Below are 21,240 nucleotides of genomic sequence, written 5' to 3'. Positions count from 1 at the left end.
CTGGTAGCTTCTAATACAGTGCTTTAAGTACAGAAGGCTTTCAAAACTGTGAGACCTGCTCAGCACATACTCCTTGGTCAGAATTCAGTGTTTTTCCTCTCCTTAAGAATTGAAGCCTGCGGCTGGTGTTACAGCACAGCAGGTTAAGCTATGCCCCAGCATTCCATATCAGCACTGGTTCAAGTCCCGACTGCTCCAATTCCAACCTAGTTCCCAGCTAATGCACCTGGGAAGGCAGTAGAGGATGCTCCAAGTATCTGGGCTCCAGCTACCCATGTGGGAGACCCAAATGGAGTTCTTGGCTCTTGGCTTCTTTGGGAAGTGAAATGGAAGATGAAAGATCATTCTTTCTCACCCGTTCTCTGCCTTCCAAATAACTAAACAAATCCTTAAGCACACCAAAACTGTCCCTGTGAGGCCCAGAGGACAGGAACTGTGTCTGCTTGTTCACTGGCTCAGCAGCTACCACAAAGAGGGGCTCACTGGAGGCTCTCACATATTTACTGAGCAACTGAAGACTTAAGACTTGAATGTCTATGACTATGACAACTCATTAAACCTCTTTCATGTTTCTTGTATAACAAAACAAGTTTTTTTCTATAATTAAAATCAAAATGAATTTTAAAAACTGAGAAAAATGGAAAGGTTAATTCAACAGATGTTGAATTTCCTATCAAGTATCATCTAGGCCAAGTGTCTGTAGAGGAGTTAGACTGGGAGGCTGCTGAGGTACCGTCCAACCCTGACATCCCATGATTTTGTAACTCTATCATCAGTAGGTTCCTTCTGAGCTTAAAAAACTTTCTGATTTTAAATATGCAGTGAAGGACCCCTGCTGTGGCACAGTGGGCTGTGCTTCCATCTGCGGCTCAGGCTAACCCATATGGATGCTGGTTTGAGTCCCAGCTGTTCCTCTTCCAATCCCCCTCTCTGCCTATGGCCTGAAAAAATAGTGGAAGATGGCCCAAGTGCTTGGGCCCCAGCACCCGTGTGGGAGACTAAGAAGAAGCTCCTGACTCCTGGTTTTGGATCAGCTCAGCTCTGGCCATCGCAGCCATATGTGGAGTGAACCAGTGGATGGAGGACCTCTGTCTCTGTCTCTCCCCCTCTCACTCTGTAACTCTACCTCTCAAATAAATATTTTTTTTTAAATGTGCTGATTATACTATTGAAATAAAATGTTAAAACAAAAGAATTTTCTAACTTTCCTAATACTTACTGACCTATTTCCATGTCAGTTATCAGTTGTGACAGATCCGGATTCTATGTGAGCTTACCCTTTAAGAGTGTTCAAGATGTATGCTTCTCCCCAGAACTGCCTTTAGCAAGACAAAAGTACCAATCTCACCCTCCTGAGTTTCTAGTTCCATCACGAGAAACCACAGAAGTGACATATCCTACCCTTCTGATGGCTTTTTGTTCTACCATGAGCAGGCTAGACAGGATTACAATCCCGGCCTTTCTGATGGGTTTCGTTGCCACCCTTTGATTGTTCCCTGAATTATGCTAGAGCACTCCATTTCTGCCAGTTTTCTCGGGTCTGCCTCTGTGGGAACCCCATTCCTGGCTGCTGCAGCATGTTTCTGACTTAAATAAATCATATTTTGCTCACAGCCTTGTCTGCATGGAAATTCTTGCATGTGAGACAAGAACCAAGGTCGCCTTCCTTCATCACCGTTTAACCTGTAACACTGCCAATAGATTTGGCACTGCAGTTATAACACAAGTAGCTATGGCACAATGATTAGAAGCATAGGCACGGAGCCCAACTCCTGGGGTCACCCCCTCTCTAGCCCTGGTCTGCCACGTGCTCTTGGTCAAGATACTTAAATTATCCACCTTTCCTGTGCCTCAGTTCCCTCGCATGGGGAGTAGGGCTTCAAAAAGTTTATGGATAATATGTATTATTAAAAAAAAAGAAGACTATGCCTGGATTTCAATATTATTTTGCACCAAAATAAACTTAGCCTTTAATTCATTTTTCCACAAACTTTCTGAAGTACCCTTACATATAAGATAGAGAAGAGGAATAGTACTCATAAGTTTAGGAGAATTAAATGACTAAATTATCATTTTCTAAATGAATCAAACAGCAAGCACTACAAGTCTGGATGATAGCTGGAAAAACCTGAAAAGCGCCTATATAAAGGAGGTAAGGAAGTATGGTGCAAAAGAACAGACACAGAGAAGGAAAAACACCCAAAGACATCCTTTATTAGCTTGAGAAACTTTGCTTAGCTTCTCTGTCTTGACCATTTTTCTCTGAAATGGGAATAATAGTGGTATCTTATCAAGTTATGTTAAAAACTGACCTAATAAATATCTGTCCTATCCAATTATCTTAAAGATTGCATTCATACAAGTACTAAAGTGACTTGCATGCTAAGTGCTAAAAACACACTGACTAGAAAAGGTGAGTCAAACCACAGGTCTTTATGTACAAGTTAAGAATCTTTGCAAGGAAAGACAGTCTTCTGGTCTTCATAATGCATGATGTAAGTGACTGTACTTGGTGTTGGCAAAACAAAGAGCTACTGAGTAGAATTTACTGTGTAGAAAGACAAAAAGGGAGGCACAGGAAACTGGGAAGGATAATGAAATTGTTGTTTTGGGTACATTATTTTTGAACTTGTGTGCAAATGAGAGAACAAGGATGGACAAATTGGCTTGGCTACAGCTTGACAAATCTGTCATACAGATTTGCCTATACACGAACTTATGTCTATGAAAAGAGAACAGAGGTGACAAAACAAATGAAAGTACATGGTAAAGACAGGACATGTTGGCTCAGTTATCACATTTGAAAATGACACATAACAAATTTTCAATACATATTTGTGGAATGAATGAAATAAAAACTTAAAAATCACATCAGTATTTATTAGGGTCACAGCACTTAAATATAGTGCTTTGAAGTAACTTTAAGAGCAAAGCAATTATTTTCCTCCATTTACCATAAGTGCATTTACTGAGGAGGAAAACTGCAAAGTCTGACCCACAAAAAAACAGAAATATGGTAGAGCTATTCCAGTCACACTCTTACTGACTACAATGACCTTTCCCAAGTCTAAGGAGACTATAAGTGGTCAGTTAAAGGCTTTATACTCATATCCAAATTATCTCCTAGTGGCCTCCCACTAGGGGAGGGCACTGTGGTAGAAGGGGAGTAAAGAATGGAAAATGTATAAGCAGAAAGTACTCTGGGCCTCCTCTTAAAACTGCTTTTTTATTTGGCTTCTGTGGAAGATTTCCACTGAACAAAGATGACCACAGATAGGTTTTGGAAATTACGAACATACAGAATATATACCCTATATAAATCTGGCACTTACAAAACTGTGTATGGGGGGCCGGTGCTATGGCGCAGCAGGTTAATGCCCTGGCCTGAAGCACTGGCATCCCATATGGGCGCCAGTTCGAGACCCGGCTGCTCCACTTCCAGTCCAGCTCTCTGCTATGGTCTGGGAAAGCAGTGGAGGATGGCCCCAGTCCTTGGGTCCTGCACCCATGTGGGAGGCCCAGAAGGAGCTCCTGGTTTGGCTTCAGATCGGCACAGCTGCGGCCACTGCAGCCATCTGGGGAGTGAACCATCGGATGGAAGACCTCTCTCTCCTCTCTCTCTCTCTCCTCTCTCTGTGTAACTCTGACTTTCAAATAAATAAAAAATCTTAAAAAAAAAAAAAAAAAAAAAAAAACCTGTGTATGGGATCCAAACAATAATTCTACCACTTAAAAGAATTATAGAACTATAGAACTATCATATTTCCTTTCATTATATTTTGTAAGCCATTTCTATGACTTCATTGCTAAGTCTGGTTTGTTCCTTTAGTATGCATCCAAAGGGATCCCAAAATTTCATGGAAATGTCCATTATGAAAAACAATGTATGGATTTCAATTTAGTAGCAAAATAAATGTATCTTTTAATTCTATTTTTAATGGAATTTTTATTTTTAATAAAAAGTATTTATTTATTTATTTCCTTGAGAAGCAGAGTGGCACAGACAGAAGGAGACAGTGAGCTCTCATATGCTTAAGAGCTAACCAGCAGATGGAAGATCTCTCTCTGTCTCTCCCTCTCTCTCTGTAACTCTTTCAAAATAAACAAAATAAGTCTTTAAAAAAAAAAAAAAAGAAAAGAAAAGAAAACCTAAGATAGATTGTGGTACAGCAACCTAAATAAAAGATGTTATCTACTAAATTAACTTTTCTAATTTTTCTGAAGTTCCAGAGTATATAGTGTTAAATGATCATGTTCCTAAAAAGCTGATAGTATATGTATTTGGAAATCTATATATTATAAAGTGCATCAATATTACAAAGTAGGAGTCGGCATCACAATGCAAGATTAAGCTGCTGTTTCTGATGCAGGCATCCATACTGGAGTGCTGGTTCAAATTTTGTCTGTTCTGCTTCTGATTCAGCTTCCTGCTAATTTGCCTGGGAAGGCAGCAGATGGTCCAATTACTTGGGCTTCTGCCACCCACATGGGAGACCCAGATGAAGTTCCAGGTTCCTGGCGTTGGATTCGTCCAGTTCTTACTTTTGAGGTCTTCTGGGAAGCGTATCAGCAAATGCAAGATCTCTCTCTCTCACACACACACACACACTCTCTCTCTCTCTCCCCTGCTCTGTCATGCTACCTTTCAAACAAATAATCTTTTTTAAAAGAGTAGTATTTTATCTGCTCTATGGTAAATTATCGATTCTAGTATTTTAAATTATAATTTCACAGCTACTATGACCTGATGAGATAGGAAAGAATTCCTCAACAACAGCAGGAATCACTAAGGAAGTAAATGAAAGCATATTTACATATAAGAAAAGACACCTTTGGAGTCACCTTGGAATGCTGAGGAGGTAGTCTAAGGTGACACTGAGCTCGTCCATATTCGTCTGTTCAAGGCATAATGGAATTGTTAGAATCAGGCCACTTCGTCTGTCCTTTCCTCCTATTAAAGAAAAAAGACATAAATTCAACAATGTAACAGATATTAAGGCACCATATGAATAGTACATATTTGAATCCAGTTTTACTAAAACAATTACAAGTTAAAGACATCATTTTTTTCTTTTTTTTATTTAGTAAATATAAATTTCCAAAGTACAGTATATGGATTACATTGGCTTCCCCCCCCATAATTTCCCTCCCACTCGCACCCCTCCCATCTCCCGCTCCCTCTCCCATTCCATTCACATCAAGATTCATTTTCAATTATCTTTATATACAGAAGATCGATTCAGTATATATTAAGTAAAGATTTCATCAGTTTGCACCCACACAGAAACACAAAGTGTAAAAATACTGTTTCAGTACTAGTTATAGCATTACTTCACATTGGACAACACATTAAGGACAGATCCCACATGAGAAGTAAGTACACGGTGACTCCTGTTGTTGACTTAACAATTTGACACTCTTGTTTTTTTTGTTTTTTTTTTGTTTTTTTTTTGTTTTTTTTTTTTTTTTGACAGGCAGAGTGGACAGTGAGAGAGAGAGAGACAGAGAGAAAGGTCTTCCTTTGCCGTTGGTTCACCCTCCAATGGCCGCCGCGGCCCGCGCGCTGCGGCCGGCGCACCGCGCTGATCCCATGGCAGGAGCCATGAGCCAGGTGCTTTTCCTGGTTTCCCATGGGGTGCAGGACCCAAGACACTCTTGTTTATGACGTCAGTAATCTCCCTAGGCTCTAGTCATGAGTTAATAATACCAAATGACCATTTATAGATTCCAAATATCTATAGTAGTATAGCAAAATTATAAAAAAGTCTAGAAAAAAATTCACCCATAAAATCTACACCCAAACAGAAATTATCATTTTATTTTTCTTCCATTTACTCTACTTCTTGTAATCAATACATCAAGCACCTATTATGTGGCTGAGACATTAGCATTTGCCAGCAAAATAAATTGTCAATCCACTTAAGAAGAAAAGCTTTTCAGTATGAAATATGACCATTTATTTGCTAGGATGTATTGTAAAAAAAGTATTATAAAATATTTTTAAAAGATTTAAAAAATGGAGAAAATGATAAAAGTTTCAATTAAATAAGAAGTTTTAAAGTTAAGAAAAATTGGTAGCTTTTATAAACCAAGCCAAAAGAGCATTCTATAAAGATGAATGATCTGAGCTAATTCATAAAAATCATATAGCTATATACTGTATATAAGGCAATAATGGCAAAGCCTTGCCCAGATGCGTGGGACCTAGGAAAGTAAGCATGAAAGCCAAGTAGCAGAACACACATTTTGTGTATGTTCCAGTGTCCTTCAGATTGCTCTAAGTATTAAAATACAACTTTCAAAATGTCTTTATATACACCACTTCTTTGAAAGTACCCAAAACAAAAGCAAAAATAGACAAACGGGATTTCATCAAACTATAGAGCTTCTATATAGCAAAGGAAACAATTAGAATGAAGAAAAGAACCTTTAAAATGGGCAAAAATATTTGAAAGCTACACATGTGACAAAAAAATAATACCCAGAATATATAAAAAATTGAAAAAACAAGCAAAATAAAAAAGAAGAAAATGCAAATAATCCAATTCAAAAATGAACAGATCTAACCAGATGTTTCTCAAAGGAAGATATACAAATGGCTAACAGGTATATGAAACAATGATCAATATCACTAATCAGGGAAATGCAAATCAAAGCTACAAGCAGATATTATCTCATTCCAGCTGTCAGAAAAACAAAAGACAACAAGTGCTGGTGAGAATGTGGAGAAAAAGGAACCTCTGAATACTGTCCAAAGTAATATGAATTAGTACAACCACTGTAGAAAACACTCTGCAGGCCAGTGCTGTGGTGTAGTCGGCTAAGCCTCTGCCTGTGGCACCAGCATCTCACGTGGGTGTTGGTTCGAGTCCTGGCTGCTCCACTTCCTATTCAGTTCCCTGCTGATGGCCTAGAAGATAGCCCAAGTCCTTGGGCCCCTGCACCCACGTGGGAGACCTGGAAGAAGCTCCTGGCTCCTGGCTTCAGATCAGCCCAGTTCTGGCAGTTGTGGCCATTTGGGGAGTGAACCAGTGGATGGAAGACCTCTCTCTCTGACTCTCTCTCTCTGTAACTCTGCCTCTCAAATAAATAAATAAATATTTAATAAATCAAGAGAGAACAGCCAATCTGTTACTGCGTAATATTAAGAATCTTATTAGATCTAAAGTTTGAAGTTTGGGACAAAGGTGAACCACAGGATGAAGACCTTTCTGTCTGTCCCTCTCTCTCTCTAACTCTACCTCTCAAATAAATAAACACCTTTGAAAAAAAAAGAAAAAGAAAACACTTTGGAGGTTCCTCAAAAAGTAAAAATAGAGCTATCACATGATCCAGCAACCCCACTACTGAGAATACATCCAAGAGACACGAAAAAATCATTCTGTCAAAGAGACATCTGCACTTCCAGACTTATAGTAACACCTTCCACAATAGCCAAGAAATGGAGACAACTTAAGCATGCATCCAGTGATGAAGGGATAAAGAAAATGTGGTGTCTGTATGTGCATATGTATGTATGTGTATACATATGTGTATATATATATATACACATACACTTTATACATACAAACATTTTATGTACACACATAATGGGGTATTTTTCAGTCACAAAAAGAATGAAATTTTGTCATTTGCAAGGTCATTATGTTAAGTGAGACAAGCCAATCACAGAACAAGTATCACACAATTTCACTAATATGTGAAGTCTAAAAACAAAATAAAACAAAAAGTGACCTCATAAAGTTAAAAGTATAATGGTAGTTACCAGAGGTTGGAGAGAGTAAGAGGAAGAAAGGATGGCAAAAGGTTAATTAACAAACCTAAGTTATAGCTACATAAGTAGGAACTTCTTGGGTTCTGTTTTGCACAACAGAATGAATACAGATAATGTATGCTTTTACCATAAAGAACTATTAAATGTTTGAGGAGATATATTTAACCTGATTGGGCATTACACAATGTATATACATACTGAAACATCACACAACACCTCATATTATGTATGATTTTTCTATATCTGTTAAAAATGTTTTAATACAACAAAAAAGCAAAGGTTTCCCGCATGCTTGACTTTCACACTAAAGCCTATTTTCATGACACACTGACATTTAAGGGAATGGAATTTTAGAAGTTTAAAAGCCAGCAAATCCTAAAGAAAACAACTGCATATGATTCCCAGAAATCTACCACTAAAAACTGAAAAGTGTACAGTGAAAAAAAAGGAACTCCTATCAGTGACATGAAAGTAATGCATAACATGTTCACCATGTCATTCAGCAGGTTAACCACATGTATGACTGACAGGTACCACATTGTTCAACATCAATAAATGGCAATTTCAGATGGTTCAATGTAATAGACAGACATGAGTGACTTCAACTGCATGTGTTTTGTTTAGAATACAGATTTTACTTTTTAAAAAAGACTTATTTACTTACTTATTTGAAAGGCAGAGCAACAGAGATAGAGACCTTCCATCCAATAGTTCACTCCCCAAATGCTCACAACAGCCAGCAGTTGGGGGGTCCAGGCTGAAGCCAAGAGCCAGGGACTCCAACTGGTTTTCCCACGTGAATGGCAGGTGCCACTCCACTAATTTCGCAAGCATATTAACAGGGAGCTGGATGGAAAGCAGAGCAGCTGGGACGCTAGCCAGCACTCTGGTAAAGTAAGCTGGCATCTCATAGGGCAGCTCAACTAGCTGAATATGACGGCAGATCCTAGGTTTTGCTTTCTAAGAAACATATTACAGAAAACAGTTTTCAAACTATAACCCCTGAACGATTCTGTTAGCTTTAAAAGACTTTCTCTATTATTGAAAAAGCTTGAAAATCACTGATGTAAATAATCAATGGTCAAGAGAGGAAGTCATTTTGTTCCTCAAAATCGCTACATTGTACCTGTGCATTAAAACAAAAAGATTCACACCTGGACTGTAGCATACTAACCCACCTTAGAGGACAGGCTTAACATTCAGGACTACATCAAACTCCATGCTCTAGCCTTTCATCACTAAAGGATAAGAAAAATAAGAAAAATAATAATTTTGTAAAAGCAAAAGTGGACAGAAACCCAAAGGAAGACTTCCAAGATCAGTATGGTCCACAGGCTCAAGCGCTATAGAGACAAGTTTCACAGAAAGCAGAAAGGTCACCGATAAGAACAGAATGACATTCTCTACTGGTACTCATGTGGGAAAACAAGAATTTTCTTAAAAAAAAAAAAAAAGATTTATTTTATTTTACTTGAAAGTCAACAGTTACACAGAGGGGAGGCAGAAAGGGGGAGAGAGAGAGGTCTTCCATCTGCTGGTTAACTCCCCAGAAGGCTGCAACGGCTGGAGCTGCGCCAATCCGAAACCAGGAGCTTCTTTTAGATCTCCCATGCAGGTGCAGGGCCCAAGAACTTGGGCTATCTTCTACTGCTTTCCCAGGCCACAGCAGAGAGCTGGATTGGAAATGGAGCAGCCAGGTCTCAAACCAGTGCATGTATGGGATGCCATCACTACAGGCAGCAGCTTTACCCACCACAGTGGCCCCGATAAATAAAATCTTTAAACAACATATTCATGGAGAGCAATCTGACAAAACCTAACACCAGTTTAAGTGTTATGTTCTCCTTAGCACTTGCATTTATAAGAATTCATGCTGGGGCTGGCTTTGTGGCACAAGTAAAGCTGCTACCTATGACACAGGCATCCCACATGGGCTCCAGTTTGAGTCCTGGCTGCTCGACTTCCAATCTGGCTCCCTGCTAGTGTACCTGGGAAAAGTAGCAGAAAATGGACAAAGTGCTTGGACCCTGTACCCACATGGGAGATACGGATGAAGCTCCTGGTTTCAGCCTAGCCCATCCCTGGCCATTGCAGCCATCTGGGGAGTGAACCAGCAGATGTAGTATCATTTTTCCTTTGTCTCTCCCTCTCTCTGTAACTCTTTCAAATAAATAAAAATCTTTAAAAAAAGTTCATACTGCTTAACCTGTACAAAATGCACAAAGCTAGGAATAATAATATTCACATACCATCACTCAGAAAATAGAGAAAATACAAATTTCAACCCAAAAGGGAAGGAATTTTAATAATATATATTAAATAATAATCCCAGCATAATTCAGTCTCTTTTTTTTTTGTCCTTTATAATCTAACACTAGGAAAACATGCTGATCTGCAGAGAGATACAATACACTTTGAAAACAGGTCACTGGTATTATCCAAGATAAGTGTAACAATAACTAAACAGAATAAGAAGGAAAAAGCAATGTAACACAGCCCAAGTAATCCTAAATTGGCAGGGTCATAGCATCTATTCTAAAGCATGTGTGGATTTATTCAATGACCCAAATTCCAGAAAAATCACTGCAGCCAACGTAGCATATCACTGCTCTCAGACTAGTAAAATGCTCTTACCTGCTCTCTGCCTCATCTTATCTGATTTAGACTTTGGGTCAACCACAAGTGTAAATTCAAACCTTTATAACAAATTTCTAAGAGTAAAAAAATGAAAACAGTATAACTGATAGTTCAGAACTCCTCCCGTATAAAACTTTTTCATAGAAAAATGGAAGACAAAAGCTAGAAGATAGGATATAATAAAAACAAGTTACTTTGTATTTCAGAAACAATTAATATTTATTATATGTTTATATGAGAAGTGAGCTATCCTGATATACACCTTGTTGAGGTCATTTTCATCAAAACAGTAAAAAAAAAAGAAAAAGGCTTGCCAAGAATCAGCAGTGACAGAGAGAGCTCCCAAGGCTATCCATTTTGAAGAAATGAAATGCCTTTTAAACAAAGCCTTCATGGAAAAACAAAATACATTTCTGTCAAACTTACCAAAGTAAAAAGTTCAAATACATATCAGACACTTTTAATTATAAGAAGAAAACATACCTGAAAGGAAGGCGAGTTTTTTCTTCAGAATCGGTAGTATTACCGAGGCCTCCATTTCACTCCAGTCAACTTCCTCACTTCTGAAAACACAAAAAGTTAAACTCAATGACAAAATAACAATCAGTCTATGAAATGCAAACTGGTTTATCCCAGTTTCTCTACTTGAGAACTATTGATATTTGAGCCAAGTAATTATTTTACATAGAGAGCTGTCTTGTGCATTGTAGAACAGTTAGCAGCACCCCTGGCCTCTACTCATTGAATACCAATTGCACCCCCCTTTCCAGATGTGAGAACAGAAATATCACTGGACATTGCCGGATATACTCTGGTAGGCAAAAACGGCAGCTGGTTGAGAATCACTGGCTTAATTTAGTTTCCAGAGCAAAACTCAGATGAGAACACTACCTGGTACATAGCAGTATTTCAACACATTCTTTGTTGAATAAAGGAAGGAGTCAATAATCAAACAGGCAATCAATTTTCTATTGCTTTCCTTGTTACACAGCTCAATTCCAAATATCTTTTTCCTTCCATACCACTATTAAATGGCTTTTTCCTATTTCTCCTGTTTTTGTTCCTCTTTAACACATGACAACACACCTCATCATCATGTTTACATCAAAATATTTTTAATACTTTTTCAATTTGTGTCCTGTCCACTATCTCCATCTCTCCACATTTTACAGTTTCAAACTGTCCAGGGAAAATTCTGATTAGCTCAGTTCATCTTTTTGTAGCAGTCCTCAATTCCTGTTCCTGTTTTGTTTTTCCAGGGTCCACTTTGAGCACAGCCAGAGATCACGGTTAAACAAAAACAAAAACAAAAACAAACAAAAAAAAAAAACTGGAGCACACATAGAGCAACAAGAACAAGACAGTATCCCCTAACCAGGCCTCAGGCATGGTAGGCATTCAGAAGTGTGGCTGGACCAGTGTACTATCAAAGCAGGTTTTCCTATAGATCAGAACCTCTGCAACAAAACAAAACACAAAAATCAAAGGTTCGCTGTACTGTCCTCCTAAACTTACTTTTATGTCAGAGACTGTTTTCCACACACTTTAGCCCTTCTTCCTCTTTCACATCTCACACACACCCACCATCACAACTCAGGATAGTTTCCTGGAGTGTACTGTGAAATTCTGTTGTATGCAGTGAATGTATACTCCTTCGAAAATAATTTTCCACCAGTGCAGAAAATGACTTTTTATATGAAAGTATATTGTATACTTGACAAACACTTGCAACAAACCTGACCCATTTCAGACACAGAGCTACCAGCTGAAGCTAAAAACCTGTCACATCTTTGCCCTGCCAAAAATGTTGCTTTTATAAAAAAAGATTAATTTACTGATAGGCAGAGTAACAGAGAGAGAGACACACACAAAGAGAGAGAATCTTCCATCCACTGTTTCATATATCAAGTGCATGCAATAGCTGGAGCTAGGTCAGGCTGAAGCCAGGAGGCAGGAACATCATCCACGTCTCTTAATGGATGGCAAGAACCCAACTACTTGAGCCTCCCAGATGCATCAGCAGAAAGCTGGACCAGAGAGGAAGATGAGAAGCTTGCAGGACCTTGTGGCATAGCAGGTTAGGCCACCACTTGCAATACCAGCAGCACTGTCTGAATCCCACCTGCTCCCCTTCCAATCCAGGTCCCTGCTAATGTGCCTAGGAGAGCAGTGGAAGTTGGCCCAAGTGCAGGAGAAGTAGGAGTTCTAGACTCCTAGCTTTGGCTTGGCCTAGTCCTGACAACTGAGGCCATTTGGGGAGTGAACCAGCAGATGAAAGATATCTCCCCCCACCATACCACTTTCCTCCCCTCCCCCATCTCTGTGTACCTCTGCCTTTCAAATAAATAAAATAAATATGAAAAAAAGGGAAGGTAGAGCTTGATCCTAGGCACTCCCAAATGGCAGCAATTTAACCTGCTGAACCACAATGCCTACCCCCAATGCTGTCTTTTTTAAAAATCCCAGATAGTGAGTAAAAAAGGAGATATACTCTTAACAACAGTCAGATAAGGCTAATTAAGTATGACTAAGCCCAAATATTATTCTACAGGTTTTGTATATGTAATTTTAAAAACCATTACTTGCAGTTGTCTACAGAGAAAACAAGCTGTCAAGTTAAATAATAAATTATTTTCAGATTGTATTCCTTGAATATTTGTTTTCAAGTTGTTCAGTTTTGTTCTACAAAAGCACAGTTAATAGACAAGTATAGATGCTCTTTGACTTACAATTGGGTTACATATGAATAAATTCAAGATCAGTTGAAAATATCATTGGGTTAAAAACGCATTCAACACATCTACTGTGCTGAACATCCTCGCTGAACAACACAGCGTGCTGCAGAATGTCTGCTGTTCACCCTCATGGCCATAGCTGATTGGCAGCTATGGCTCGTGTCCACTGTCTAGCACAGCAGTATCACACACCCCAAGCTAGGGAGAAAAATCAAAAGAGAAAACTCATACAGTTTCCACTAAAAGTGTAATCATTGCTTCTGCACCACAGTAAAGTAAACAATCCAAGTTGAATCACTGCAAGTCAGGCACTATACGTAGTAGGAAGCAAGAGGAAAAAAGCTCACATTTTATGTGTTCAATGCAAAACCAGAAGCACTTCTAGTTTCCAGATCAACATTCTGACCTGTTGAGTTGTTATCCAGCTATACAAGAACAAAGGATAATCTGGATTCACAGCATCGATCCCTTCTCTTTTGACCAGCTTGTCAGGGGCACAATTTGAAAGTCTGATAATAACAACAGTTGATTAAAATAATTAACATTTACTAAGTGTTTAATACAATCCATGTACTGTTCTAAACAATTTATAAAAAAGTATTTAATTTTCACAACATTTCTATTAAGTACTATTATCATCCCAATTTTACAGAAAAGTTAACAGGCTCAGAGAGCTTAACTGCCGCTCCAACACACAGCTAGTAATCAGGGAGCACCCAGGTGATCTGGTTTCACAACACAATATCAGGCTATCAATAAAACAGCTCTAAGAAAAATCCTGTGACTCCCTGCCAACTGACCAAGATGGAGCATGACAAGAAAAACTAAAATATCTAGAAATACGTGCGGCATAATAAAAAATGCCAGGGTAATTCAAAAATTTCATGGGAAATTAAATTAAATTTATATTCAATTAAAATTTCATTTTCCATGAATTTCTGAAGTCCCTTCAAATAAATAAATCATTATCTTGATTGATGGAAGGAATCAACATTTTTGTCCACCAATGATTTTACACCATCAGGACAAATGTCAACACAGTGAAAAGAGTAAATATTACCTAACAATTATAAAAACAGTTTTGTGGCTGAGCATTTGACAAGCAATTAAGATGCTGCTTGATGCCAACATCCCATATCCAAGTGCCTGGATTCAGGTTCTACTTCTGCTTCCAATCAAGCTTCCTGCTAATATGCATTATGGGAGGCAGCAATGATGGCCTACTCACATGGGAGACCCTAGATACAATTCTGGACTCCTGATTTCCACCTGGCCGAGGCCTGGCACTTCCAGGGATTTGGGAAGTTAACCAGCAGATGGAAGATCTCTGTCTCTTTCTGCCTTTCAAATACATGAAAATTTTAAAAAATAAACCTTGATCTTAGGGATCAGCGTTGTGGCTTAGCTGGTAAAGCCACTGCCTAAGACGCCAGCATCCCTTATGGTTGCTGGTTCATTTCCTGGCTGCTCCACTTCCAATCCAGCTCCTTACTAATGGCCTGCGAAAAGCAGCAGCAGATGGCCCAAGTGTTCAGGTCTGAACCCATGTGGGAGACCCAGATGAAGCTCTGGACTCTTGACTTCAGCCTGGCCCAGCCCTGGCTGTTTCAGCCAGCCTGGGGAGTTGAACCAGCAGATGGAAGCTCGCTCACTCACTAACTCTGACTTTCAAAATAATAAATCTTAAAAAAAAAAAAAAAAAAAAAAAGTAAAAAGTTCAACCTCATGGATTCCCCAAAAGCTAGAAATAAGAGAACTCCTATCCAGGCTGTCAATGGTATGCTCCCATGAAGGATTTCAACTTATGGAAGCAATGCAGACACAAAGGTCACTTGGTGACAGAAACAGAAGCAGCTTCCTAACCATTTTGTGTATTATGAGCTCAGATTCTTGGGTTGTCTTTAATCCCTTCCAATTTTTTGAACCCAATTCTCAATCCTTTTAATCAATTCCATAAATTATACAACATCCTTCCAATAAATCCTTTTTCTACTAACGTTAGATTTCCTTTGAGTTAACTGGAAAATCTGACTGCAATAGGAAGCAAAAGTACAATTGAGAGTTCAGAATAAACACTTTTTAAAAAACCTGTCGCCATTTACTTTGAATAAAAATTTCCATTAGTACACTGAGGTTTTAACACTTGCCATAGTAATATGTAATTACACAGAAACAAGGAGACAGGACAGCTGCAGGTGACCTTTGGACTAAACACATATTTATTCAAAGGGCCAAAAGGAAACAGTCTTGATTTAGATTCACTCTGGCAAACTATGACATCTAGAAGCAAACTTCCATTTTATTATTTCTCCTCAGGGACAGCTGCTTTATCCAAATGAGAACCACCTCAGGGACAGCTGCTTTATCCAAATGAGAACCACCTTAGCAAAATACTAACTTGCTTTTTCACCTAATAACTTTTTGTTACTTTGTTTTTTAAAAACATATTGAGGGCCAGCACCCTGGCACAGTAGGTAATTCTTCACCTGCAGCACAGGCATCCCATATGAACACCAGTTCTAGTCCCAGCTGCTCTTCTTCCAATCCAGCTCTCTGCTATGGCCTGGGAAGGCAGTGGAGGATGGCCCAAGTACCAGGCCAATGGAGGATGGCCCAGGAGACTAGGAAGAGGCACCTGCCTCCTGGCTCTAGATCGGCACAGCTCCAGCCGTTGAGGCAATTAGGGGAGTGAACCAATGGAAGAAAGACTTTTCTCTCTGTCTCTCCCTCTTACTGTCTGTAACTCTACCTCTCAAATAAATAAAAATTTTTAAAAATATTGAAAATAATGAAAATTATTTTTGAAACAATGCAGGCTTTTCATTGTGTGGGCCAAGATCAAATGAACTGATGGATAAAATGTGAAGCAGTCAAGAGAAACAATGATGTTCACTGTTGCCTCCCCCTTCTAGGGACTCCTTCCCATCAATCTCTTCACTGTTATCACAAAAGAGGTGGGAAATACAAAATAATGTTTACTGTACCACTGATTAATTGAACTTAGTTTTTCAAGAATTGTTTCAGATTTTCAAGTCTTCAGCATGGCCATAAAGTGGATCTGCCTCTTATTTTAATACCTTTTATAATAGTTAAAATAGATAATGTGTAAGACACGCAAAATACCACCAAGCATAGTCTCCATCATAAAATATTAAATAACACATAGCTACCACTTCATGTTCTCTAATGGGATACAGATTATTATTTTAAATAAAAAGGCAGGGGGGAGGGCTTTTTTTCCCATAATCTGTATGAATGGATTTTATTCTCAAAGAATGAAGTCAAAGAACGGGCATTTACCTAAAAGGAAGCAATGAAAAGTGACAAGGAAAATCTGTTTTTCAGAAAACTTGCAAGTTAAGAAAAAATAAGCATAACACACTACTGTACTTATGATATTTCATATAAGGTCATTCCAAAGAGGACATATTTTAAGTCACGGTTTATTAAACACAAAAGAGGCATAAATTCAAAGTTTGCAGCACATGAGTTTCCTTGAGACATGTGATTATAAAGGAAAATGCAGCCATGACTGCAAATTACCTTTAATCAAAAGAAAAAAAAAAAAACAACCTACTTTGGTGCTTAATATCTTAATATCATTTCTAGGTTCAAAATAAATCCTACCTAAAACAGAGGCCCTCTAAAGTTAGAGATAAGGAATTCTGAGAATTAAAAACAGGGAAACTAAGTTTCTACAGATACTTTATATTTACTTTCCAGTTTGACTACCAAAGTGTCAAAAGAGGAAAATAAGGGCAACCAAGTAATGAAGTTGCCATCCTGTCTCCCCAAGAGCTGAGACAGTCTTACTTAATCTTTGTATTTATTCACCCATTCATTCACTCATTCAAAAATCTACATTAAGCATCTATCAGTTCAAGGCATGACTAGGTGTTGGATGTATCTGGCATTCAAAAATATCTGATGAGTTAACAGACAGAAAAATGAGCAAATATAGGAAACAAATAATGAAGCCAAACGCGTTGTTAAGAATCCTAACACTGCACAACTATCTGGCTGCCAGCATCACGACAGGCAATCACAGGTTCACATATGCATGACTGTCCTTCAAAGCAGATCTTCCCAGCTGTCTTTCTACTGAGATAGCATCCCCCAGTTCCAACAGCCATGTAAGTTGCTGGAAGATGGAGGAATACAGATTTCTTGGTGGTAGCAAGATGACATCAACAGCTGCTGTCCATGGGCAGCCATAAGAGGGCAGCAGAGGATGTCCTGAACAGCAGGAAAGACAATTGCAGGCCATTTAATCAAGACTGGGCAAATTACACTTCATAAGAGATTGTGATTGATGATAGGTATGGGTGCGTTGGCTCTCTTCTCTCAGTAAGTATAAATCAACCAGTTTATATGGAAAATTGAGTTAGATTCTTTGAAGAGCATTTTTTTAACAACCAGTGAAAACCTATTAGGACTGCCTAAGGCTAACTCAATCATCTCCAATAAGTCTACATCATGCAAACACATAATGGCAGTGAGCAAAATTGGAACACAGGCTCCTTAGCTTTGTACTTGCTGAAAAAAATACAGCTACAGCGATCCTTAAATTCATACTGGAAAGATCTTCAACTATCTTTACAAACTAAGAGCATCCTTAGAGGTTAAAATAAACAAAACAAGCAAGCACACAAAATGGTACTCATTATCACCTACGTTGTTTCCTTCACTTTACAAATCCAAAGAAAATTATGCAGAAATAACTAAATATTACTCACTTCTAGAATAATACAACAGTAAAGCTGGTCACCATTGAGAAATTTATGTTATTTTCATGTTATTACAGGTGCCAGTGTGTGATTATTAATCTAGCTTTACAAGGATATTGACAGCTTTAAATCCAAAACCAACAATCCTTCAGATAGAATTAAAATGAAAATAAACAACGGGGGCTGGTGCTGTGGCACAGCGAGTTAACACCCTGGCCTAAAGTGCCAGCATCCCATATGGGTGCCAGTTCGAGCCCTGGCTGCTCCTCTTCTGATCCAGCTCGCTTCTATGGCCTGGGAAAGCAGCAGAAGATGGCCCAAGTCCTTGTGCCCCTGCACCCATGTGGGAGACTCTTAAGAAGCTCTTGCTCATGGCTTCGGATGGGCACAGCTCCGCCCATTGTGGCCAATTGGGGAATGAACCACTGGATGGAAGACCTCTCTCTCTCTCTCTCTCTCTCTCTGCCTCTCATCTCACTGAGTAACTCTGACTTTCAAATAAACAAATAAATCTTTAAAAAAAGAAAAGAAACAACGGTTAACTCTCATCACAATACAGGCATACCCAAAAGTATAACAACTCCTCTTCAAAACTAAAGAAGTATGGTGTACAACACCATTTTTACCACACACATCAGTGAGAGAAAGAAAAGGATAAAGAGAATTCAAGATTTAGGATTTTTTATAAAAATAGTGATACTCTCCCTTGAGAGACAAGAATTCTACATTAAGGAGACTGCTAGAGGCCAATGCTGTGGCACAGCAGGTTAAGCTGCTGAGTTGCCAGCACACCACATCAGAGTGCTGGTTTGAGTCCCAGCAGCTCCCTGCTGCTGCTCCCAGAAAAGCAGCAGAACATGGAGTTTTGGAATCTTGGCTTCATCCTGGCCCAGCTCTGGCCATTGTGGCCATTTGTGGAATGAAACAGCAGATGAAAAATCTTTCTCTCTCTCTCTCTCCCTCGCTCTATTGCTCTTTCAAAATAAATACAAACAAGTCTTAAAAAATAAAAAGCTGGTGGAAAACATGAGTTACAAGTTACTTTTCTTCAGATTAAAAGTCCAATACTGAACATACAGCCAATATTTTAACTTGTTCAATGACTGAAATGTCACTTCACTCTCACATGGGACAAAGAAAGACAAGACATATGCAAAGTTTTTATAGAATGGTGGTCCCTTCTATCCCTCATAAGGATTGCTAGCAACATTAGCTGCCTTTCCCAAAGACTTGCCCCACTGAAGATGTCCCTACCATGGCATTCTTCTGAAAGGAAGAATTTAGTGCAGTGGTAAGAACCGCAGTCCTGGAGCCAGATGTGATTCCCAGTCAGACAATTACTAGCTAGGCAATTCCTTAAGTTACTTTTACAGGCACAGTCTCTGAACCTAACACACATGACTGAGAATTAAGTGAGCTTTTTATTTATTTATTTATTTATTTATTTATTTTAGATATACTGATTTATTTGAAAGCCAGAATTACTGAGAGACAGAGACAGATTAATATTCCATCTGCTGTTTCACTCCCCAAATGCCACAATGTTTGGTGCTGGGCCAGGCCAGAGCCAGGAGCCAGGAACTTCATCCAGGTATCCTACAGAGGTGGCAGGGGCCCAAGCACTTGGGCCATCTTATGCTACTTTCCCAAGCACATCAGCAGAGAGCTGATTTGGAAGTGGAGCAGCCAGTATTTGAACTGGCATCTACATAGGATGCCAGCTTTGCAGGCTTAACCAGCTGTACCACAACAGCCACAAATGAGCTAATTTGTATGAATTACCCAATATGGTAAACATGCAATAAATTCCACCTGCTATTAACAGCTAAATTTTCTTTACCCCAGTAATTACTAGTTACTAATTACTACCACTAACTCTCCACTAAGGCCATAGTTAAATCATTTCCATTAAGGCCTTTTAGTCCAACAGACTAAATCAGTCCCACCTTATTATAAATATTATGGTCCAAATATTATTTCATCCTCGGGTATGATCCTATTAATATCTACACACTAATCTATTAATATCTTATTTTTTTCCTGAGGAGAAAACTGAGGCACAGAGAAGTAAAACTATTTGCTCAAGGCAATACAGAAACCAAATATATGTTAATTTTACCTCAAATAAAACTGTCAAAAATATTTTTAAAATAAATAGAATTGCCTGCCTGTTTTGTAAATCAGGAAAAACTTGGATGACAATGATGTGCACTTTAAGTATTAAAAAAAAAATTAACTAAAAATATGTAAGCAGTATGTTCCAGAAAGTCTATAACACAAATTGCACATGACTAGCAACCTATCTCCAAATTCCACTATAATTAGAACACAAGACTATTTTTTTAAAAAAGAGTTCTTTATCTCAGGGCCAGCGCTATGTCTGCAGTGCCAGCAACTCATATGGGCGCCAGTTCGAGTCCCAGCTGCTCCTCTTCAGATCCTGCTCTCTGATATGGCCTGAGAAAGCAGCAGAAGATGGCCCAAGTGCTTGGACCTCTGCACCCATGTGAAAGACCCAGAAGAAGCTCCTGGCTCCTGGCTTTGGATCGGCACAGCTCCAGCCACTGTGGTCATTTGGGGAGTGAACTAGCAGATGGAAGATATCTCTCTCTCTCTCTCTCTCTCTTTCTCTCCCCCCCCCCCACACAAACAATAACTAATTTTTTTTTAAAAAAAGTTCTTTATCTTTTAGTGACATACACTTTAGTGAAATACATCTGGGTGTCTTGGTTTGTTTGTGCTGCTATAACAAAGTACTTTAGACAGGGTAATTTATAAACAATAGGAATTTGTTGCCCACAGTTCTGGAGGCTGGGAAGTTCAAGATCAAGGTGCTGGAAGGTCTCGGGAGGGTCTGCTCCTCATACAAGGTAGGAAAAGCCAGAGAACAAAAAGGAGACAACACAGCACAAGAGTGGAACAGCAAAAGAGCACTCCCTTCAACCTCAAGCCTTTCTGAAAGGACTCAAGTTGCATTCATGAGGGCAGAAGCCTCCTGACATAATCACTCCCAAAGGCCACACCTCCTAACACCACCACCATGGGGATTAAGTGTCAACATGAAGTACAGAGAGGAGGGATTTGCCAGGGGGGTGGGGGGTGGCACACAAGGAAGAGCAACAGCCACTTGGTGATAACTATGGAAAATAGATGATGAGTAAACAATGGTTTCTTTTACTATTTCCTACTTCTTCATGTTTGAAATTGCCCATGATAGGAGGCAGTAGAGGATGGCCCAAGTGCTTGGGCCCTGCAACCCGCATAGGAGACCAGGAGGAAAGCACCTGGCTCCTGGCTTCGGATTGGCGCAGCGCGCCGGCTGTAGTAGCCATTTGGAGGGTGAACCAACGGAAGGAAGACCTTTCTC

General features: G+C 39.1%; 1 protein-coding gene across 5 annotated transcripts in view; it reads right to left on the bottom strand.

Annotated features, from left to right (window-relative positions):
• The window catches only part of SESTD1 (SEC14 and spectrin domain containing 1), a 150,882-nt gene that overhangs the window by 90,006 nt on the left and 39,636 nt on the right, over positions 1–21,240 (bottom strand). For all 5 annotated transcript variants that reach the window (XR_016230737.1, XM_051848393.3, XM_051848395.3 and 2 more), the window contains exons 2-3: positions 10,895–10,974; positions 4,843–4,951 (exon numbers count right to left, since the gene is read on the bottom strand). Coding sequence is in view for 4 of the 5 variants with exons in the window: in XM_051848393.3 (XP_051704353.1) it covers positions 4,843–4,951; positions 10,895–10,949 (164 nt within the window). In the remaining variant the exon portion in view is untranslated. The remainder of the gene's footprint in view (positions 1–4,842; positions 4,952–10,894; positions 10,975–21,240) is intronic.

Source organism: Oryctolagus cuniculus, chromosome 3 (genome assembly GCF_051225735.1).
Source record: "Oryctolagus cuniculus isolate XC-2025 breed Fujian yellow rabbit chromosome 3, ASM5122573v1, whole genome shotgun sequence".
NCBI classification, from domain to species: domain Eukaryota; kingdom Metazoa; phylum Chordata; class Mammalia; order Lagomorpha; family Leporidae; genus Oryctolagus; species Oryctolagus cuniculus.
Note: the sequence above shows the minus strand (reverse complement) of the source record. Positions and strands in the feature narration are given on the sequence as shown.